Below are 23,234 nucleotides of genomic sequence, written 5' to 3' on the forward strand. Positions count from 1 at the left end.
AATGTTGAAGCAAAACGAAAAGGGTAATGTATACTGCGATAAAATATAACGTGGAAATAAAATATAAACATCGAGGCAATGAATGCAAATTGGACGCGAAACTGTTGAAAATGTTAATGTGAAAAATGCTCCTGGAAATGGCGGAAAAAAAGCTGAGAATCCTGAGTGGTGTAAAGCAGTTGAAACACTTTCAGGCGCTGGCGCTGAAAATGCGACGTTTAACATTCGTTGCACGCTCGATGCGCACCAACAGGATAAAAATGAAAGAAACAAAATAAAAGTAAGCATTTTACATTAATACGCAAATGAGCGAATTAATTTTTATAGTTTTTTTAGCGTAAAAATCTTTCTTTTTTGCTTTGATTCCAAAGTGGAATTCAGCACACGTAATCGTTGTAATCGCTGAGGGAAATCTAGTTGATACTTGAATCTATACTATTTATACAAGTGACTAACTTCGGGGGTTGTGGAAGAGACGTAAAGTCAGATATCAAGCATTCGGCATTCAGCATTCAACCTTCAAGATATCGTATTTCTTTATTTCGCCGCGTTTGGCAATACGATGGAAGTTTATCGAGTTTGAGCGCGCGCACACGGCAGCCGTAAGCAAGGTAGTCAAGAAGCAAGCAATGAGGTGTGAGTGTGAGGGATGAGGGTGCGATATTTATCCACTTGCCAATCCGAACCGAGCCGCACGTCGCCCAAACACTAGCTAGAATATATCGTCCACCAGGGGTGTGCAATAAACGTACATTTTCGCCTACTTTATTCCGATTGAGTCTAAAGATTTTATTCTGTCATTTTCACGAAAAATATAATATAGTTACGCAAACATTTTGATTAAATTTGGATCAAACTACTAATATCTCGTGGTATTTTGTCAGTTTCCAGTTAGGGAATCGATGTAAACAGCCTCAATTCAGGTTGAAAGCAGGGAGACATGCGAAAAGTCACGCAATATGAGTTTCGACATCCCATGCCCAGAATGCCAGCATGCTAGGAATATTCATACAGGTCTATAGAGACTATTGAAGTTGAGACTGCCGACTGCGTACTCTCCTGGCGCGCTCTCCTGACCCTTTCATGAATCCGGCACGTGCCCGGAAAACTCGATTAACAAGAGAACCTCACAGCAACAGCCATCTAAAGTTACCTCTAGTACCGTGTCCTCTGTTAACCGAACATTTAGTTTTTAAAGTTTTTGGGAAAACTGTCATGTGATGTTGGAAAATTTATGTTTTATGATATTTTTGCTAAAATTGTAGGTTTTGATGAAAAAAAAAAGAAGGTTTTAGTAACCAAAACACTTTGTATTGCTTGTGACATCATTGCTAAGATATCAAAACAAAAAATTTGATGGTTATTGGATTAAATGTGCAAAACACTAATAAAATTACGAAATTGCAAGAGAATTATCGATGGTAGGCAACTTTATACACACATATTACCCTTCAATAGAGGAAGTGACGTCAGTGTTGAGTTAATCACTCCAATTAGTCTTTTTCACATATTTTGAATTAAAATATTCATCCACCTCTCGCGTAATAAAAAAATAGTAGCGTATTTTTATTCCATTAACAGGAATTTTCTTGTAATCATTTATCTACGTACAATGTAAGTAAGTGATAGAATGATGTAGTAAAATACCCGTAGAAAGCACTCTACCTCACCCACGAAAATAAAAATCGATAGCATAGTGCGGTGTAGGTGTAATCTACATTGTAAGAGTGTAACGAACGCATTGCATTACACCCCCTGGCATTTTCCTCGCTCACCTGTGCATGAAAACCACCGCCATTAAATAAATGCGTTTCGGAGCGCACCGCCTGCGACAATCGGTCGGTCTTGGCGCTTAATTACGAAATCGATACGTGCCTCCTGAACTTTCCTAGTCATCCAACATCAAGGTGTATCAAACCACCACATCAACCGGCGGCTAGCCTATTGTGGGCGAATGAATAGATGGAAAACAAAACAAATACGAACGCAAACTAAACAAAAGTATAAATCATTGAAATCAAACAAACTTTATAGACGCGATCAATAAATATATCTACATGATAAATTTAAAAACAAAAAATTAATAACAAAATAACAAAAACACTCTGTATATTGAAAAATCTGTAATGTGTGATGACAGTGATCGTAGAGAAGTGTAACCACACTTCATACGACGTACATCCAGGTTTATTGATACTTTTCCTTTTCCTTCTGCTTCATCAGGATAAATATTTGTGATCTAGTATCACATTACAGTATTTTCCATATCAGTACAACGATTTATTCGTTTATTCCCTTAAGATTTACAAAAAATAACTTTCTGGATAAAATTCTGATAAAAAGTTGGTTATGTCTCAAATTTAACAGATTTTGATTTTAAGGTTAAAGCAAATGAAACATTTTCCTCTTAGGAATTGTACGGTTTTCCTCATTTCAGACTGCGGCTTCCGTTGCAACTTCTGTTTGTGGTTTCCTAAACCACACCCGCATCATTTTAGTACTTTCCTCATCAGTCTTCTAGATTAACTACACACAGACTGGTACAAATTGAAATATTTCAATCTTAGACTATACTATTCTATACCTAGTATAATACTAGTTCCTGCAGTTGTTTTATCTCAACTTCACAGTCATGTATTGCTTTTACAATATACTCTGCGATATTGTTTCGCAGTAACAAAGCGTGCAGTGAGTCTCTAACCACTAGAACCACTATAGTCCTTGGAGTCTTTTGTGTCGCCAATGCAACCAACACCAAACTGCGAGTTTTCCAGGCTTTTCCAGCTTGGTTTAAACCTGTTAAAAGTTTCAACAGCTTAATCGCCCCGCAAATGTAACTTGCTGCAACTGGGATTGAAAAACTTTTATCAAATTCACACCGCAAAACAAAACAAACAAAAAATACAGAATCAATCATAATAAAAACTCTGATACAGCACAGAAATAGATTTTTTCCGAAGAAATTTTTGGTAAATAAGCAACGGGTATAATAAAAAATGCAAGACGAGCATGAGCACCCACGCAGCGTCACGGCAGTCGTGTTAAATCAAACTTTGGACTAAAAATACGACCGGTACAAGATGTAGCATACCAGAGAAGAGTAATAAATGATTCAGGCGTTAGTCACTCTTAACCGAGATCAAGTCAAATTGAAATCAACGCAGAGAAATGAAGAAAATCGGTTAAATACTGTTTCACTTCCGGATTTTCTCTATAATTGCAAATTTCGTAGTAAACAAAACATTAACGTCTGGTGCTTAAGTTAACCGTTGAGTTGCGTATCCGCTATCCGTTTCACGATCTGGTTAACACCATAATGTTTTTGACATTTCGACTCAAGCGTATACTCGAGTCGTCACAAGACACAAAATCAACCTACTTAGACAACTAATTGTCAGTTGCATAAGTCACACATATGTAGACTCATAGAAACGTTGCCTGCAAGATTCCACTCGACGAGAAATTCAATTTTCGCCAAATTTAAGAGGATTCCAAGTACGGTTCGTAACTACTTCTTGTTATAGTCGTACTTTGTAAAGTTTAACTTTATAACAGCGACTTCTAATTAAGTTATAACAAGAGTATAACATCCAGTAGCTTAAAGTTATAGTGCTGCCACCTAACGGAATTTTTAGTAAACCTTGTTATATATGCAAACCTACATTCACGATTGTAATTTTTTTGCATAAATTAGATTTCTTTGAAACAGAATTCTATGTTATTCAGAATAATATTCAGACGAAGCGGAAACAGGCGCCAAAGGAAATGAAAACATAATGAAAAGCGCCAACAGTTGTAATCGAACTTGGTGAAAAGCCGAGTTGACGCAATCAATGTCGTTTCTTTGACTTCAGCTTTCTATTCACATTGAATCTTTACTCTTTACATTTTCATTTTCGTCAATACGCCTTAATATATAAAATTTAATAAGTTTTTATCGATTATTTTTTATTTTAAAAATGAATATATTTTTAATGGAAACATTTCCGGAAATTGTTTAGTAAAAACCGTAGAAATATTTAAGTGGAAAGTTTCTAAACAATTTCCTGTTAACCACGGCGTATTGTACTATAGACGACCAATGTCGAGTTCGAGTAGAGCTGGGGAATTTCCCGAGGATTTTCTATTTCATTGATTTTCCATTTCCGGCGACGAAAGAGGGCCCAACGAATTTATATGCATGCGTACGCAGCTATATATGGCCTACGCAAGCTTTTTTTATGTCTATCCTCGACCATTCAGTAGTAAACAATTATTAACGACATGTTTTTTACGAAAAATAAATGCCAGAGTGTTATAACTACTATGCTCGGTACTTATACCGCATCTCAACGCATTGACACAAATTTTTACATTGCATTTTTCTTTTAAATTTGGTATGGAATTAATTAAAACATGATTCATATCAAAATAACGATTCTACCTGCATTTTTTAAATAAATAATTCATAAAATCCGTATTGATTAATATAACTGCAGTAAAATTATGTAAATCTTTTTTATGACTTAATCTCTATTTTAAGACACAATGTGATTATGTATTCTGACGTCACAATTCGTTTTCTACTGCTAACCACGTCTTAATTTATTTTTAACAATACATATTGTATTTTTATGATTATTATTATTATAAAAAAAATTGAGCAAAACATTACTTTCTAAATTGCCTTCTGTGCCGCGGCTCCAACACACAAATATTCGCATTGCGCATGAATAAGTCTTTTATAATGTGTGTTTGATGGCGTTTTTACACGAGTTGTTCTGTTCTGTGCGCGTGTTTCGCCGCCGCGCCGCCACCCCCTTACATTTGATGAATACTTGCGAGTAATTTGTTGCGCGCCGTACTTCACACGCGAATATCATTACTCACGACTGCATAATTCTATGCTTTTTGTGTTTCAGACCTCGGTCAGTACTTTAACGGTAGCTATTTTCTTATTATATCAAGTAGCTAGGCAAGAATATGTAGTCTCGGCGTATTTTGATGGTAATAAAATGGAAACTCGACGGTTTTTCATTAATTACTCGCAATCCAATTGTGATAAATTTATGATTTCTTCAGAAATATATGCAGGATTAAATTCTGTATCAGAATATTTAAAGATTTGAATGATAACCTTAAAATCATAAAAGTTATAGACGAATTAAATCAGTTATGTAAATTTTTGAATTATCAACTTTGATTGTTAATAACTTTTTATCCAAAATACTTGAAAACAAAATCTTTTCGCCATTAGACGTAGAATTTAATAGAGAATCTCCTGCTAAAAAATTCCTAACTACAACATAATTACTTTTCAAGTTATTAATTAAAAACTATAAGAACACAAAAACACTCCTTGACACTCCAATTATTTCTTCATTTTCTCCTACGATTCAATATAATATTGAACCTCGTGGCATTGATAAATGATAAATCAAAAAATGAATATATTTATTGATATTTATTAGGGTAAAACGTTTCGACCGGTCATTTCCTACGGTTTACTACGATTGAAATATTTATATCAAGCAGAGGGGTGAATATACCGAGTGTTGCTGACCACTGCAATCTGCAATCTGTAATACAATCATTTCCCCGAATGGCAGGTTACAAGCGTTAGCAGAAATTCGAATTGATGTGTACTCGTTTATCGAATTGTTTGAAATATTGCGCATCGTTCTCGACATTTCTCATCGCCCGCCGAAAATATATTAGGATGAGTTGCGAGACGATTCGATTCGATTTCGGAGAAGAAACAGAAAAAAAGAGGAAGAATTTTATCGTTTCAATTTACGAATGGGAATGTGAAATTGTGAAGTACTCGCTCGTACTTTCCGTGCATAATATATTTGCAAACGAAATAAAAAGAGGAAACGTGCAGATGAAAACGCACAAAAAATGCAAACGCCCGCCCGGAAAGCGATATATCGAAGAAATTGAATAAATAATATGCGCGCAAAGTACGTATGCAGGTGTGTGGGTGTGCGCCGAAAAATACAATGCATTGTATCGCGTTGTGAATCCACAAATCGAAGCGGAGTTTAGAGGAAATGTGCGAAAACAAAACGTCGGAGGCTTTAAATAATGTGGGAACGTGCAGAAATTCGTGGAATTTCTTTGTATCCACTTGGGTTTTTATCAATAATATCAATATTTTCAAATTTGACCTCATCCAGGCGAATTTTCCTCTTGAAAAGGAAAATAAACACTCAGAGTCATTGTTGACGCTAAAAAAGAATCGAGGTTTACTCAACTTCGGAAAACAAACAACATTAATGCCAAAAATATCTTAGAAAGTCAAAATCAATTACTCTCATCGCAACTCGGAAAACCTGAATGTATATTAAAAATATCTGTGATAAGAGTTCAAAGAATCAGTTAATCATAAATTTATTATTTCCAAACAAATATATGTGTCACTGATACACCTACTATGTATCTATATATGAGTAAGCTATAATAGTCTAGTTATTTTAGTTTAGTGCCTATCTAGCAAGTAGTTTTCTAAATATTGAATACTTGCTGACTATGTTATGGTCAACTGCCTTGTCTACAGCTCACTCAAGTAAGTATAATACTTGTAGGTAGCTATACGAACTATATGGATTTATACTGATCGTAAAACTAGGACGAAAGTTATTAAATTTATATGCAGCCATATCGTACGGCAATTGTGCTTCGTAGCTAACCTACTGACACTGGTGGTCAGAATGACCAGTCTGACCAATCAACACAACACTGACATAGCACAGTGATAATAAACTACTATTATTGTACGAAATGAGAGTAGATTACACTGTTATTCTGACCATGAATGATAATTTTAACGAACTATTAAAGCTGTGCATGTGACGACACGCGAAACAAACGAATCAAAAGGTAAAAAGATAGATAGAGATTGGGGAGAGGAACTGGACTAATGTACGACTCAAACACGACTGAGCACTGGGTGCGCCCCGCGCTTGTCTTTTATACCTGCGGACTGCCCACAAAAAGTGGTGGGGGGCGATGCTTCTGTACACGTGGGAGCTATGAGTTCAAACGCAGGCAGCTACGGCCTACCCGCAAAAAGTGGTGGGGGAGAGCTATGTTGATATATAAGAACAGCACGTAATGCGCCGCGCGCTCAGTCAAGTCAAACAGCGTTTTCAGTTCAATTCTCTACTTCAAACGCTCTACTTCTATCATTTTATGCGCCCACCATTGTCTCATAAATCCCTATCCTATTAAAACAGTCGCAAGTCATTTATTTTATTACATTAAATAATAAATGCCTAAACATAAATACCAAAAGATCATATTCTTCATATTCATGATGTGTCTTAAAGTTAAGACAACTTGTAATATCAAAAGTTTCAAGTTTGAATTTTGCATTTGTTGTTTCGCGTCTCCACACTAACTTTCGCTAGTTAATTGCCGTCATTATTTTCCACTTAGAATTAAACCGAAATAAAGCGTACGCGTGTCTACCGGCGCACATTTCGTCATTACCCAAGCGCCTCTGTTGCGTGCGCGCCATTTTCGTCTCTCATCACACTCACACACATTCCGAACGCACGTGTGCGTTTTCATTTCTCGTCCCTGGGGTCTTTTTTCCGTCTCGATTCTCTCATTTTGCAACTTACATACACCTCCCAACCAACTTCCACAGCATCCAGATGTGCTGCGTTGTTATTTCATTATTAGTTTCTTTCGGCTTTATAGAGCAACGCCTGGCTTGTGCAAAAGTCTTTGTCTCGAATTGTGTTGTTAGGTCTTTTCTCCATCATCATCAGTGCCAACATCACGACCGAGGATTATTCTTACAATAAATTAATAAAAATTTATGTTTTTTGTAATAAAAACATCAAATTCGGTCAAATATAAATGATTCAAGGTAAAATTCATACGAAGGTCAATGACTGACAGTTTATTACGATATGATTCGAGTGACACTTGGTATAAAATGTTACGCGTCGATATCTAGCGCATCGTCAGCCAAACGTAGCGAAAAAAACGGTATCGCTGTAATTTGGAACGCGCGAGTTGAAATTGATATAAAGTAAACAAATTTCGTGCGAAATAACATCCGAACATGTAGCAGGTAGGTGTACACTGATGAAACATCAAAATGATAAAATAAAACGAAACAAAAATTGATATCGATACTGATGGAAGGCGAATCCATCAATATATGATAACAGTGAATTTTTAGAGTGGTCCGCCTCTTTCTTGGGTAAACCCAAAGTGACATCCCATTAAAATTTCAAAGTGAGTGCAAATATTTGCATAGCATTTCATATTTCACATTTTAGTTTCAAATTCACCCTTTTGACTTGAAAAACATCAAAAAAGAAAAATAAATTAAAAAATAATAAAATTAGTTCTATAATTTCTACTCTATGTGATTTTTAATTAATACTCGTATTTCAATAACTAAAAATGATATAACAAAAATTTCTTCACATGTTTGTAAAGTATTAAGTTCTGCATTAACGAGTAAAAACATTTTATTCATAACATTAATTTAACAAAATTTAAATTGTGGATGTGAATTTTATCGATTTTTTTTACAAAATCCAACTTAAATTGTTCATAACTTTTTATGCAAATATCCGATCAGCAAAATCTCTTCTGAAATCTATAAACAATTTATTTAAGAATCGTTTCATCAAAGAATCATACCTCCAAGATAAATAATTCACGAGTAATTCACAAATAATTCAACCTTTTCGTAAAAAAAGAAACAACAAAAACAAATTGAAAAATAATAAAATTACTTAGAAAGTTTTATAATTTCAACGCGATGCTGTTTTTATTATTGTGAAGTAAATTATATTGCACAAGATATCAAAAAGTTCGAAAGCCGCTCGAGCAGAAACAACATTAACGCAATAACCATCCAAGGAAACTGTAGCGTAATATCCTAGTGCAAACAGAAAGACAGAAAGAAAAAAACTAAGTTTCCTGCCAATGTTGATTTACTAGGTACCTTAGTATATTGCGATGCAATATTTCTGCTTTATTGCGAAGCTAACAACGTTTCACATGAATTATTTCCGTGAAATTATCGAAACTGACTGGAATTCTAGCATAACAAAAGTGCATTTAATTTTATACTACACTAAACGTAAAATTATACATGCTACAATAAACACATAAACATAACCTAACATTTTCTCCGCCTACTTACTTAACCTATAAAAATAATAAATGGCGAGTTAGGGGTGGAGCAAATTAATTATTTTCAATAAAAACTAAAAAATAAATATTAATTGAAACAGTTTAAATGTAATTTTGTGCAGTTGCAGTTATAATTATTGAAAGTCCTCTTCAGATTGCATTTTAACGTTTATCGTGAACATTGCACACATGGTGTATGCATTTAATGGCAGCAAATGTGTAATAACAGTTTGCGCATTGAACGAGAGTGTGTTTTGTAGTGTCCCACCCACGCACGTAGAAAGATAATCGTATTGAGCACGTGTCGCGGTTTATTTATTCAAAATTGCACTATTTGAGCATACGAAAAGTAAATATTTAATATTATATAATGTAAAATAGATAACATCTAATTTCATGATTTTCTTATCACTATCAGATGAATTAAGTGTTTATACTTTTAAAAATATCAGTAATTTTACGGTTTTCCGATATTTTTAGACGATTTTGCTCCGCCCACTATTACTTAAGCGTCAAGTGTATTTAAGGCGTGGTTTATTTGTTGCGCATGCGCAGTTTTATATATTTGTTTATTATGTAGATATTAATCAAACAAATACAACATGGAAAGTATAGGTACTACGTATGCAATTATCCTGTCTCTCATCCCAGCCATCGATAATCCTGTCGTCCTGTCGTCCTGCCGCTGATAACCGCACGCGTGCCTTATTTACAATCGACGATATCTCTCTCGAGCCCATCGACGTTTCCAATTATTTATGCACGAAGCATAATTCATACACGACACGCACTCGCGTGTACTAAACGTTTTATTCGACGATCGACGCGAGCAAACATTCCGCTTACAATATCATAAATTATCGCATTTCGATTCGAAACAATTCATACTGAAATTTCTTCAAATTATTAATATTTAATAATTCTGTAAAAAGGCGTAACTAAAACGCTGCTAATAGATATATCACGTTGTTTATTTTTATATTTAATATTATTATATTAATATTAATTTTATGATGTTGCGTTTGATTATAATATTTTAGTTTTTAATTATTATTTCACAAACTGAAATATATATAATAAAAATTTCTTCACACATTTATGAAGTATTAAATTCTGCATTTATATGCGTCTACGTTTTATTTATGGAATAATTTAAACAAAAGTTATTTAACAATTTGGGTGGAATTTTTAATTTTTTAAAAAATCCAACTTTAAATATTAATAACTTTTTATGCACTAATCAAATCAACAAAATCTTCTCGAAATTCTATAAATAATTTATTTAGAAATGATTTTATCAAAGAACCATAACTCTAACATACACAGTGCACGAGTAATTAGCAAATAATTAAACATTTTACTCTATTATTAAGCTACCATGACTATATATTAAATATTTATTATTATTATACATTAAATGTTCATAATGTTGCGTTTGATTATAATATAATCTGTAAAATTTGCATTCTTTTCTTTTCATCGTAATTCTTCCATTTTTCCATCGCTAATTTAATTATACGCTTAATAGAGCTAAACATGCAAGCGCGAATTGCTCGGAAAACCTTCCAGGAATTAAACAAAAGTAAAAGCCTTAAAACGCTTAACTTTTACGTTTACCACGGCACACGCGGCGCAGAGCAACGTGTCGTTTATGGTTATCGATTTTCGCATGCAAACCATAACTATGCAAACGTTGCAAACTATTCGAACCTACCTAAGCGTTTCATTAAACTTCAGTGGGGGTTTAGCACGGGGCATACGATTGCAATTATCTGCGGCACCTTTAGTGGCAGTTGCAATGCAGGTAATGTCGGTAACTAAATCCAATGGATCGTAAAATTCAGGGATTGATGCCCAGCACGACATATTGTTACTAAATTACCAGATTAGGGTTTTTACTACTTTAAGATTTAGAAAAAGAGTTTTTGGGATTATATTATCATAAACTACGTGATATTAAGCGTAGTTCGGTATTTATAAATTATAACGGGTTATTAAAATAGTTTCTAACAGTTTTCGACCACAAAATGTAAAAATTTTAGTCGCAGCTTTAGTTTTTCTTAAAATTACGAATAACAACCTAAATTTTAGGGGAATAAAATAATGTTTCATGATGTTTTGCAAAATTTTAATAATTTCACAAATAAACTTGAAAAACAGGACTTTTTGAAATTTACCCATTTTTAATTACAACAAATCCTAAACATTCCTAAAAACAACCCTTGTTTGTCCCAATTTTGCAGAAAATCTAAACTTTTCTAACTAAACTTTCCTAAAATCTCGGTTTTGACCTATTTCACTCTCTGAAAAGTTAAAAAAATGCCAAGAAGCAACAGTTGCCATGTCAAATTTACTACGACAAGCCGTAAAATACTAATTTTCTTGGTCATTACCCTCATAATACAATCGATCAAAACGCGACTCGCTCACGTTCAACCACCAGTGCACAACTTAATTTTTTCATCGCTCCTTGAACACTTTTCAGCCTTTAGCCGAACGTTTTGTTCCACTTCCGGCAATTTTCATTAGTTCCAACACTGCACAATCGAATGCATTTATTATTCGTGAGGCATGCGATTGCGATACGAGCTCGCAAATTAAAAACTTTCAACACAAAACTTACAAAACAAAAATTTCTAACTAAATTAACTGATTTAATTTGCATACTTCATATAGAAGGGTAAGTTGGCTATGACTAATTGAAATTACCCTTAATTTAAACGAGGTCACTTAAGGGTTGTTAACATACGCACATTATTTCCACATGATTCACATGACACACTCACGGTTGAAATCACAATCATTTCAGGGGTTTATTCATGATTAATTTAATTCAAACTGGAAAATTGAATAAATTTCGCTAAAAAAATCTAAAAAATGCAAAAATTGTATTTAAATTTTGTTTGTGTTGTATTTTGGGTGTTTGTGTATCAGTGTCGTGACTCACCCTTTACGTAATCCAGGGTGAAGCAGTTGAAACAGCAAACAACCCTCGGTTGTGACTTTCGGTGACTCAAATCGCATAAATAATGCACACGCAGCTCACCTCGCCGAAAACCGCACATTTTTCGACGGTGCCCGACAATTTTAAAACCCTAACGTCCCCAAAATTCTGCCCGTGGCTGCTGAATTTTTAATTCTGTTTAACGTGAACTGTCTAACAAAAAAACACAACAGAAAATCTATACATAAATACGTTATATGGTTACGTCGCATTTAGTTGACGTAAAAGTTTAGTTTTTAATTACTTTCTCAAAAACAGAAAAGATAAAAGAAAAATTCTTTCATATATTTCTAAAATATTAAATTCTGCATCAACGTGTAAAAATATTTTATTCATAACATTATTTTAACAAAAGTTATGTAATAATTTGTGTGAATTTTGTCGATTTTTTTATAAAATCCAACTTTAATTGTTAATAACTTTTTCTGCAATAATCAGATCAACAAAATGTTTTCACATTTCAATAATAAAATATTTAATATTCATGTCGTCGAAGAATCACAATCCTAGCATAAATATTCCACGAGTTATTCGTAAAAAAACTAAAACTTTTACTCTATTATTTTCGCATTTTCTAAAGTCCCCCAACTATATACTTCCCCTTACGCATATTGAGGTTATAAAACGTTCAGGTGCACCCTTTGCACGCTTTAACACCCTGAAGTAAACTATTTATAAATTTACATAATGAACACCCCCACAGCGACACATAAACACATTCTATAGCCATGAATGTCGAAATTCGACTAGATTTACTACAACCGACGCCTACGACAACACCAAATTATGTTAACAGCGGTTTAGGCCCAACTATTCACCTTCATCACCACTACTCGAGTGATAATACCAAGAAACGTGGGATCTGCAGCTATAAGTCCGGTTCCAGGAAGGATGAAGGAGTCTCCCCGGCGTGCGCATTGATTTTTGTTTGCCGAAACAATTTCGAGTTGCAAAGAGACTTGTGAAGTCGTTAATTTGTTTGCTAAGTGCCGACCGAGCACCGCTGGGAAAAGTTAAAACCAAAACGCGCCGGACTATACAAATAGACATAGGAAATCTTTCATCAATATTTTATAACTAGCAAAGGCACCGAAAAAAAAAACACAACAAGAAAAGCGTGAAAATGAAAATATTATGTGGGTTTTGATGACTCACCGGTCAATTTTCTCCATGGTGGGCGTGTGTTGATGGAGTATGGTTTGAAGGTTGTCCATTTCGACAACGCAGGGTGTCCCCAATTCATTTTCTGGACAAAAAATACAATTTTACAGTTAATAAAATTGGAAAATGTTATGTTTTACAGATAACATTAAATAAATAATCTCAGGCAAACCCAATATGCTTACAGAGGTAGGGTATAGTCTATAATCATTTGTTATCATCAAATATTATCAATATTTGTTAAGAATCCATGGAAATATTGATAGAAACACGTTACAACACATTGTCATGTGCAAAGTGCATTTTCTACAAATTTAAACAACTTTTAACACGAATTTAATACATAGGTAACTTTAAATGCATTTTAAGATATTTACAAGTATATTTGGTTGCCTATATTGAATAACATGCAATATGTGTATTATATTCATGTAGTAAGTTAATTAAAATCAATTTATAACGTCTGTTGAACGACATTGAATCACATCACACCGCAAACTGAGAAAATCAGTGTCAATTGAAAGTGAACGCTAACCAGCGATATGCACTTTGCACAGTTACTCAGTGTTACAAAAAAAAGTAAATAAAAATTACAAATCAGACTTTGGAAATTTGTGTGATTGATTTCTTTTTTAGTAGCAGGCAAACAAACAAAAGAAAGCGGAGAAATAAAAAAATGGTATTGAGTTGCGGATGAATCAAGACGCATCAATCAAACGTCTTGTTTCCCTTTTATTCTTTTATCCCTCGCGAGGAATGCTCTATAAATCAATGAATTTGTCAACATGCAGGATTCACTTGTGTTTACTGCTGCCCTTTGCCTTTCTTAACATTTCCCGCATTAATCTCACTTTTTCTCGCTAAATTTTAGTAAATTTAAGCGTGTTTTAAGCGGTGATTTGTTAAATATCAGAATGACGAAATCACAACAACAACAGTCAATGAATAACATTGAAGTATGACCAATCGCTGCTGGTATTTTAACGTACAGGTTTTTTTTACAATAATAATAATAACGTGACGTGTTATTTGGTTGTTACCTCGTCGATTGAAGGGCCGAACCCGCACGGCAACCTTAATTTTATCAGTCGCCATGGTTAAGCTCAGCGTCTTGTGGTAATCCTCCGCATAAAAAGAGAGTTATCTGCACCAGTCGCACCGAATCGTAGTGTCCTCGCACTTTTCGCGATAACAGCACATCACACGCTAGAACTGCGGGCGCTGCTGCTGCCTGCTGCTAGTCATCCGTCCTCGTGCATATCACAACCGCATCGTCTCACTGTCTCACTTATCGCACTCGCAATATAATGTTGGCGGTGGCGGGCGCGCCATGTTTCACGGATGTGATGTGTTTTCGAGGAGAATTCACCGCGCGTCCGTGCACCTGGCTCACTCTAGTTGTAGTCACACGGCGCTAGCAGCACCGATCGCGATCGACTGCTGCTGGCTGCCACGCTGCGCAAGGTGGAATCGAGACGGACAGGCGCACTCCACGACCCACGACGGCGGGCCGCAATAATTCCGTGGACGGGCCCGAGCTAACACGACTGACTCACGGCATCGATCCGTACGAGTGTCGCGCGTACCGCTTCAGCTGATTCCCAGAAAAACCCGATTTCAACGCCCCCGCACTCCTGCAGGAGCCCAGAAATCACTTCATAACTCCGTCCAACAACATATAACATATACACAAACAAAAACATCAACGAAATAAACATATTTAAACCACAAAACTTATAAAATCACACAGAAAACAATCATTTTTAAGCATTTCCAACACAAAAGCATTGAAACTCCCACATATTCCAACATAATATAGGCAACCCAATATGCACATAATTTAATGTACTTAATAAAACGAAAATTTACTAAATTTCGCCAATAAATCACTTCAAACCGCATAAGAAGTACAGTTATTACTTTAATAAACATGTAAATGACACAGTTACACAAATCAAACTTTGGTCAACTTAGAAAAGAACTAAACTCTGAACATTAATACCTCTACATTGAACCTCCATTCGCCATGATAAAAAATTCGTCAGTAAATGAAAAGTAACACATTGGTGTGTCTACCGGGAACGTTAAATGATTACAATTAATCAATATCGTCATAAACATACGATAACAACGAAAGAAATTGTTTACAGCTTAATATTTGCGCATGTTGCTCATGTTTGATTTGTAATCAAACCGATCGTTGACATACGTGTTGATACCAGGCGGCGGCGGGCAGGACGGACCTAAACTCATACTAGGATTGCTCGAGAATGGAATACCAGGCCTCGACGTGTTCGTGCTCCATCTATCGCCCGTACTGGGCGTACCATCCGAAGATCTCCATGTTTCTTTACTCCACGGCTTACTTGTAGAGCTATTCGTTGGATTAAATGTTTTATGCTGTGTCCAACTTGTATTTGACGACGAAGATGTACGATCATAGCGTACTGAATCAACTGCAACCCAAAATACACAAAATTAGATTATGTAATTATGAAATTATAGGTTATAAGTGAAAAACTAACCTTTAGGGTCGGGATATCTATGTTCTCGAGAACTCCTGATGTCGGATTTGTTACCATCAGACACTGGACGTCGCTCCCTGTCATCCCGGATAGACCTACTGTTGAAATGCGGACTTCTGTCACGTTCACGCTCGCTATATCGAACTTTACTATCGGATGTGTTGTATTTGGATGACGAAACACTCATCCCCGTTGAGTTCGAGCTACGCACGCCGGAGCCTCTCGGATCTGAGCTGGTCCTCATGTCTCTATCACGAGTGTAACTTGAACTACTCTCGTATTTCGGGACTGGAGCACTTCCCGAACTCCTCGACATCGTAGACGAGTGTGTCCTTTCATCGTAATCCCTTTTAGGCGGGTAAGAATCACGCTTTTCATAGCTGAGACGTTTGTAGTCCTTACTGGTCGATGTCGACGAGAATTTCTTCATCGGTGGCGAAGTCTCGCGTGTTTTAATGCTATAAACAATAAATTTCACATTAAAATCATTGAAATGTTAATAATATTTAATTTTACAAGAGTATTTTTAAAGTTTATATAAATATCCTGTGGAAATAAGTTGTTTAGGTTCCTTTTTTGTTGTTTTGTGGTGTTTTTACCTTGAGGGTCCATCAAACCGAGGCGGAGGCGGCGCCTCGTCAAAATGCCTCTCCGCCACCGGGCGTTTGCGTTCCTCATACGACCGCTCCTCCCGATCGCGGAAACCAGTCGGCGCAGGCCGCTTCACAGCGCGACGCTCCTCCTCCTGAATACGGAGCTTTGCGCGTTGCAGCTCCAAACGCTCCAATTCAATCTTCTCCCGTTCGCGTTTCTGACGATCACGTTCGAGTGCGAGCAACTCCGCCCTCTCACGTTCTAACCTCTCGCGTTCCTCTTTGATCTTTTGTCTTTCGCGTTCCAGGCGCGCCTCTTCGGATCGCTGCCGCCTTTCAATCTCTTTCACACGCTCAGACTCTTCACGTCTACGCATGCGCATCTCTCTTTCGCGTTCGCGCAACCTTTCACGTTCTCGTTCGGTTTTTATCTTATCGAATGTGAGAATATCTTTCTCTTTACGTACGGCTGGTACTTCTCTTCGAGGCGGAGCGTTGAAATGTCTCGGCGGTGGGCGGTGATCTGGTTTACCAGAGGATAAAGAACGTTTTCGAATACGATCCTTACTGTTGCTCTTTGTACGACGGCGTTCTTTATCCCGACTACGTTCCTTCGAAGATTCTTTATTATCTTTATCTTTTTCCTTTTCCTTGTCTTTATCGGTTGTTTTGGTTGTGGAAGCAGCACTACTGGTAGATTTCCGATCCTCGGTCCTGGATTTATCCTTCCGGTCGTCTTTCGAGGGGGCCTCCACTGGTTTGCGCTCCTTTTTAGCCTCCTCTTTCGTGGGCGTCGGGGCACGTACGGGCGTCTTCTGCGAGGGTTTCTCCTTCGTGGGCGTGTCCGGCTTCGCCTTGGAGTTCGGATTGAGGTGATCCGGCCTTACCTAATCGAAAGCACAAACATTGTCATGAAATTTCGCTCCGGCCACTGTGCGCAAACAGCTTCTGACCATCGACAAAGTTCAACAAAGAAGACGATGCTTAAACTTAGATCTCCACTCGGCGGGGGGGTAAGAAGGATATGATTACATAATGTTTTGTTCTTCTTCTTTGAGTTAAGTCGTGTGTGAGAAACAGTGCATGTATGAATATTTGTTTTGTGTGTGATTTTGTATGAACCTTTTCAATGCGTATTATCTGCCCGTTGAGCTCGGTGTTGTTCAATTTGGCGATGCAATTGTCGGCGTCGGCGACGGTCTCCATGCGCACGTAGCCGTAGCAGCAGGCAGCCGGATGCCGCGCGTTGATCACCACCTTGGCGCCGACAACCTTGCCGTGTTCGGAGAGCGCCTGCTTCAATTCGGTCGCGCGCGTCGTCTGCGAGATGTTCGTTATCCACAGGTTGCGATTCTGATCGTTCACGAGACGCTCCTTGATCTTGCTACAAAAGGGCATTAGAAAAGAGAGCGCACAATCAATACAGTGTGAAAACACGCCGAGGACGCCTTGAAAAAGTAATCAAAAGTAATAATTCTAGTTTAAACAACAACTGCGTTGAATGAGTTGATGATATTCGTATTTTCGCGTGGTACAACAACCAACCTCGGCGACGTGCTGTTGCTTTTATCAGCTTGCTCCGGATCCTTTTTTACTCCAGCTGTTGATGCTGTGGTACTGGTTGTTGATTTCTTCTCATCGCCATTCGTAGTAGTCTGCTCATCTTGACCATTCACCTCCTTGTCCTTTACAGCATCCCCATCCGGTTTAATTTCTTCATCGCCATCGATGTCCTCCTCGTCTTCCTCGGGTTTGACGTCCTCTTGTTTCGCCCCAGTCGGATCGTCGTGCAGAGACAACTCCAGCGACTTGTCCAACTCTTCCTTTACAGCCAGGTCGACATCACCATCGGTCTCACCATTTCCATTAGCACCGCTGGCGTCGTCCGGTTGCTTCACGTCCGCGTCCCGTGAGTCTTCTTCTTTCGTCGCGTTATCTAGCAAGCAAAATATTTGCATTCATCAATCATCGGGACAACCTCGCGAACACTAATACCGCTGCAACTTGGGCAACCGTCGTGTGTCTGTGCGTGGGTAACACTTCTGTCGGCTGCACAGCATCATCGGACGCCGACATGGACACTTCTAGTACACATTAAACTTAAAAACTACGTCGTGCAAGGTAATCAACTTCAGTTGCGTGTCGAAAGCTGCTTCTGCTTCCACTTCCATGTGTCACTTTGTTTATTTTTATGCACTTATAGACTAACAACTCAACAGGAAACCAGCTTACGCTTATTTTAGCACCTAATAACCGCAAAAAATAAGCAAACATACCTTTGACTGCAGATTTATCATCAATGATTGACTCCTCTTTGATTTTCTTCTGCAATTTTATTAAAAATTAAATAAAACAAATATTACAACAACTTTTAGTACAATATTTACCTTCTCAACAGTCTCTTCAGCCGAATCTAGCTCCAAATCATCGGTATTCATGTCTGTTTGCATCTTTTCTGCACCATTTGGCGATTGTTCATTCACCTCTGTAAATAATCACAATTATTAAGCTTAATTTCAATGATTCACACAGTAATTGTTCAATTAATCACCAATTACATGCATACGCACGCTTGGATGCGAAATAACTAAAAATTGAAGCTTGTAAAGAAGTCTGACAAGGCAAAATGATGAAAAATTGCTGATTTTGAGGTTCGAAGTTGTCATAGTAACTTAATACTAAAACAATGCAATGTTATTCATACATAAAAAGTCGCCAGACTGTATTTTGAAGCTAATAAACTTGTTAAATGTGAGAAACCTGGAGTTTGACATAGAAAAATGTTAAAAATAGCTTAAAGATGCACTTGATGTGCATAAATCCATTAAATTCATAATATGTAAGTCTACAAGCCTTGAAACTTGACTAATACCACTGTAAACTGTGTAAAGACAGTTTCTACATAGATAAATAATTAATTTTACCTTCTATAGGAGTTTTCTTCCATCAGCTTCACTTTCCGTTTCTTGAATAGCCTAGACACAAATTAACATATGAATTATTGAATATTTTAGCTAATATTTAGTGTTTGAGGATGATTCTTTCTGTGTACCTTTTGGAGGCGTTCTAGAAGCACTTGCTTAACGCCGCTCTTATCCAAGCCACGTTTCTCAAGCTCGGCCTTCAGATCAACGACGCGCAGCTCGTTGATGTCGCGACCGTCCAACAACACGGACATGTTGATGTTGCAATGCGGCGAGCTCACACGTTGCAATCGGGCGGATGCTGCGACTAGCGAGATTTCAAAACGCTTTCGTTTATAAATAACTTCGCTGCGACTAGTGGACTAGCACGCCGGGAATATGAACATCACAATAAACACGAGACTAGTCGCTGAACATGTACGATGTGTAGTGATGAGTACATCAAGCTACTGAACGACAGTCAACAATAATGGCCGCCCGGCAACTCGGCATGCGCAGGTAAAGCAATTAAAGGTTCTACGCATGCTTGTCAAAGGGCGTGCAAATATTAAATAGATAAATACTCATCCGAAAAGATTAGATAATTTTGAAGTAATAAATAAATAATAGTATGATACTTATTTATCGACAGTGAATATAAACAAGATGGAGTTGACAGTCGCAGTTATTTATAGGTTTGTAAATTTGAATTTAAGATAGGCAACCAAATATACATATCAGCACTACCATTTCCTGTTTATCTTGTCATCCGCCATGTTTTTGACATAATTTAAACAAATACTAACTACTTTCAACACGTTTTATTCGTCTAACAATGTTCGTATATTTCGAATATTAATATTTGTTCACATTTCATTGTTAAATTCTTTCAAGAAGCAGACGAAGACTATATTTATATTAATTAGAGTAGTGGTAAATGGATAACAATAAAAGATGCACACTAGAGATGAGGCGGTGCATGTTCCACGTACATTTTTTGCATTACATACATCATTTTTGGTTTACACTTTTAAATAAAATCGATCGAATATCATGATTGACGATGATTAACGATGAGTACGCTACATCTTAACGTAGAAATGGCGGCGACTCTGCGTGTCTTGTTTTTTTGAACTTAGATCAATAAATCTCATCCATTAATTTAAAAATTCAACAATTGGTTTAGCACGCTGTGGGGGATTATACTATGCTGAGGCGACGCATCTCCTTGAGGAGTTCAGTGCCCATCTGCGCGGGGGACTTGGTTACAATAACTCCGGCTTTCTCCAAAGCGTTGATTTTGTCTTGTGCGCCACCTTTACCGCCGGAGATGATGGCACCAGCGTGACCCATGCGTCTGCCAGGTGGAGCAGATAGACCAGCGATGAAGGAAACAACAGGTTTAGCGTTAGGTCCCTAAAAATCATCAAAATATTAATTTTTACATCCGCCATTTTGAATTTAACCTAAAATATGCACTCACGGTGTTGTGTTTCATCAAATACTCAGCAGCCATCTCCTCAGCGTTACCACCGATCTCTCCGATGAGAATAATGCCCTTGGTCTCCGAATCGTTGAGGAACACATCAAGGCAGTCGATGAAATTGGTTCCGTTGAATGGATCACCACCAATGCCAACGCACAGCGTTTGGCCGAGACCCACCTGCGTGGTTTGGTGAACAGCCTCGTAGGTAAGTGTACCAGAACGCGATACTACACCAACGACACCTTTCTGATGAATGTGACCGGGCATAATACCAATTTTACACTATAAACAAGGTAAAAAAAGCATTTAAAAACTAGTTTTTCAAGTTTATATGCAAAAAACAAATTGATTTTATATTTGGTAATAAAATTGAAGTAAAACTTGGTACGTACTAATTCTGGAGCGATAATACCAGGACAATTGGGGCCCAAAAGTCGTGACTTGTTCTGCCTGAGCAGTTTATGCTTGACGCGCACCATGTCCTGCTGAGGGATGCCTTCAGTGATGCACACAATCAGTGGCACTTCAGCGTCGATAGCTTCGATGATGGCGGCACCTGCGCCTGGTGGTGGCACATAAATTACGGTGGCATCGCAATTTGTTGCTGCGCGCGCCTAAAAGACAAAAAATAACAAAATTTTATAAAATACATCAGAAATCAAACTAAATACACAGTCTAAAGACTAAATTAACAATATTACTCACATGCCATCACAACAAATCACACTTTTATTATATACATGTCTATTTTAAAGAAACTATGTCCATTTATGAGCATTAGAATGCAGTTTAGCTCACTATTAGCTCTCTACTTGTCCACACCACTTCAAAAACCAACTTACTGATTGACTGATTGGTTGTGACGGCGCTGTGTGCGTTTAATTTTGTTAATTGTGTGCGAATGTGCGACTTTACCTCCTTGACACTGTTAAACACGGGAAGGTCAAGGTGCGTCTTGCCACCCTTGCCGGGCGACACGCCGCCGACCATCTTGGTGCCATATTCCAGCGCCTGCTTGCTGTGGAAGGTGCCCTGCTTGCCGGTGAAGCCTTGGCAGATGACTTTCGTGTTGCCAGTTAATCGCAGGTTACCGGCAGTGGTGTTATAACTGTTGAAGCGGACACCTTGGCTGTATTTAACACCTAAAACATTCAAAATTATATGGATTAGTCATAAATGTGTTTGGTTTCAGCTTTTAATTGATTACTAACTCACACAATGAGTTTAAACATCGAATTTGTAAGAATAGAACGCGTAATTTAATACCGAATCGATTTTTGCGCATAAACGCGTAAAAATTTAATTTTGTTATGGTTTTTTTAATCATAACTCAAAAACGAAACAAGTTACAATAATAATTCTTTCACTATTAAATTTAGCATTAAATTACGCACTACATTAAAAATAAATCTTGTTGATAACAATTGTTTATCAAAAGTTATAAACAATTTTGTTGAAATTTACAAACATCAACTTTATTTCACTATAACTTTTTATAATTAACTGTTATCAGGATTGTTTTTCCATTATTTAACGTATAATTTAATAGTGAATCGATTACAACAAAAATCATTATGCTACCTCGTTGTATCAATGAGTAATTAACTAAAAACTGGAGAAAAACAGGTCTCGAAACTTCTAAACTTGGAAGTGAGGTTAGCATCTAATAAAATCACAGACTTTGTACTGTCGCCAATGTCACAAAGTGATTAGTGATTACACATTGATTAATTTATTTGAATATATGACACAACTAACTTTGCACTACTAAAACAAAAGTCCAATTTGTACAATAGTTTTGCACAATCTGATTGACCGATCTTCAACTGTTTGAAACAAGTGAACATTTTAAACAAATCCAAGTCTTTAATTATGATGAAAAGTATGTTAAAATTAGATTTAGTAGGACAATACACTGCACTAGGTAGAAAGCAGAAACAAGCGATGGTGGCATAATGCGATTTGGCGAATTATTATATAATTTTTCGCTCACCTAGCCGTGTCCAGATTCTCGCTGTGGTCGTCGCGGCCATTTTCGCTCGTATCGATCAGATGTGAAGTGTGTGGAGTTGGTGGCGGCTAAGCGAATGCGGCTGGATGAATTTCGACGGGCGGGCGGCCGATGAACACTCCGGCGAGCGGACTTGGAATAAGGCGGCCGAAGGCGGTGTGTGCAGCTGACCAACGTTCGCTACGTGAGAAGCAAGACGGGCGAGGGCAAAGTGCGAGCACACAGTTGTCAGATAGTCGCCACTAGCGCGCCGGCAACAAAGTGCGCATGAGTATAACAAAATATTTGAAAAGCAAAGCTGCAAATTGTTTAAAAACTAGCATAATTCAGCGATAAATGGTCTGATAACGAGTGAAATTTTATAAACAAACGATATCGCTTATAGGTATGTCATTTTTTGATTGGTT

At 37.1% G+C, this 23,234-nt stretch overlaps 3 protein-coding genes and 1 long non-coding RNA gene across 7 annotated transcripts in view; 1 reads left to right on the forward strand and 3 right to left on the reverse strand.

Annotated features, from left to right (window-relative positions):
• Positions 1 to 14,826, reverse strand: part of Khc-73 (Kinesin heavy chain 73) — a 29,739-nt gene extending 14,913 nt beyond the window's left edge. For 2 of the 4 annotated variants that reach the window (XM_065309565.1, XM_065309564.1), the window contains exons 1-2: positions 14,350 to 14,826; positions 13,304 to 13,394 (exon numbers count right to left, since the gene is read on the reverse strand). In XM_065309565.1, coding sequence (XP_065165637.1) covers positions 13,304 to 13,394; positions 14,350 to 14,404 — 146 coding nt within the window. In that variant the 5' untranslated portion in view covers positions 14,405 to 14,826. The remainder of the gene's footprint in view (positions 1 to 13,303; positions 13,395 to 14,349) is intronic. The other 2 variants (XM_065309566.1, XM_065309567.1) reach the window with 1 other exon arrangement.
• Positions 14,827 to 15,217: 391 nt separating this feature from the next.
• Positions 15,218 to 19,566, reverse strand: LOC135797293 (SAFB-like transcription modulator). The gene is made up of 9 exons (XM_065309568.1): positions 19,480 to 19,566; positions 19,352 to 19,402; positions 18,815 to 18,912; positions 18,704 to 18,752; positions 17,973 to 18,363; positions 17,550 to 17,811; positions 16,434 to 17,314; positions 15,835 to 16,292; positions 15,218 to 15,765 (listed from the first exon to the last, which is right to left on the reverse strand). The coding sequence occupies exons 3-9, from the start codon at positions 18,875 to 18,877 to the stop codon at positions 15,461 to 15,463; spliced, it is 2,409 nt and encodes an 802-aa protein (XP_065165640.1). The 5' UTR covers positions 18,878 to 18,912; positions 19,352 to 19,402; positions 19,480 to 19,566; the 3' UTR covers positions 15,218 to 15,460.
• Positions 19,559 to 21,200, forward strand: LOC135797298 (uncharacterized). The gene is made up of 2 exons (XR_010549510.1): positions 19,559 to 19,849; positions 19,983 to 21,200. It is a non-coding gene; the product is annotated as an uncharacterized lncRNA (long non-coding RNA).
• Positions 20,137 to 23,045, reverse strand: Scsalpha1 (Succinyl-coenzyme A synthetase alpha subunit 1). The gene is made up of 5 exons (XM_065309574.1): positions 22,810 to 23,045; positions 21,732 to 21,958; positions 21,209 to 21,430; positions 20,814 to 21,098; positions 20,137 to 20,746 (listed from the first exon to the last, which is right to left on the reverse strand). Exons 1-5 carry the CDS (start codon positions 22,847 to 22,849, stop codon positions 20,531 to 20,533), a joined length of 990 nt encoding a protein of 329 aa, XP_065165646.1. The 5' UTR covers positions 22,850 to 23,045; the 3' UTR covers positions 20,137 to 20,530.
• Positions 23,046 to 23,234: the final 189 nt, after the last annotated feature.

Source organism: Atheta coriaria, unplaced genomic scaffold (assembly GCF_025399875.1).
Source record: "Atheta coriaria isolate IRGN ID8LTWV9N9 unplaced genomic scaffold, Caltech_Dcor_3.1 hic_scaffold_8_pilon, whole genome shotgun sequence".
Taxonomy (NCBI): domain Eukaryota; kingdom Metazoa; phylum Arthropoda; class Insecta; order Coleoptera; family Staphylinidae; genus Dalotia; species Dalotia coriaria.

What these genes read in the sequence shown, in the direction of transcription:
- LOC135797293 (XM_065309568.1), bottom strand. Translation starts at nt 18,877, where the DNA reads ATGCAAACAGACATGAATACCGATGATTTGGAGCTAGATTCGGCTGAA. An exon ending in TGATAAATCTGCAGTCAAAG is followed by an intron (nt 18,364 to 18,703) that starts GTATGTTTGCTT and finishes TTTGCTTGCTAG; the next exon opens with ATAACGCGACGAAAGAAGAA. An exon ending in CGGTTTGATGGACCCTCAAG is followed by an intron (nt 16,293 to 16,433) that starts GTAAAAACACCA and finishes TATTGTTTATAG; the next exon opens with CATTAAAACACGCGAGACTT.
- Scsalpha1 (XM_065309574.1), bottom strand. Translation starts at nt 22,849, where the DNA reads ATGGCCGCGACGACCACAGCGAGAATCTGGACACGGCTAG. An exon ending in TGTTTAACAGTGTCAAGGAG is followed by an intron (nt 21,431 to 21,731) that starts GTAAAGTCGCAC and finishes TTTGTCTTTTAG; the next exon opens with GCGCGCGCAGCAACAAATTG. An exon ending in ATTTGATGAAACACAACACC is followed by an intron (nt 20,747 to 20,813) that starts GTGAGTGCATAT and finishes GATGATTTTTAG; the next exon opens with GGACCTAACGCTAAACCTGT.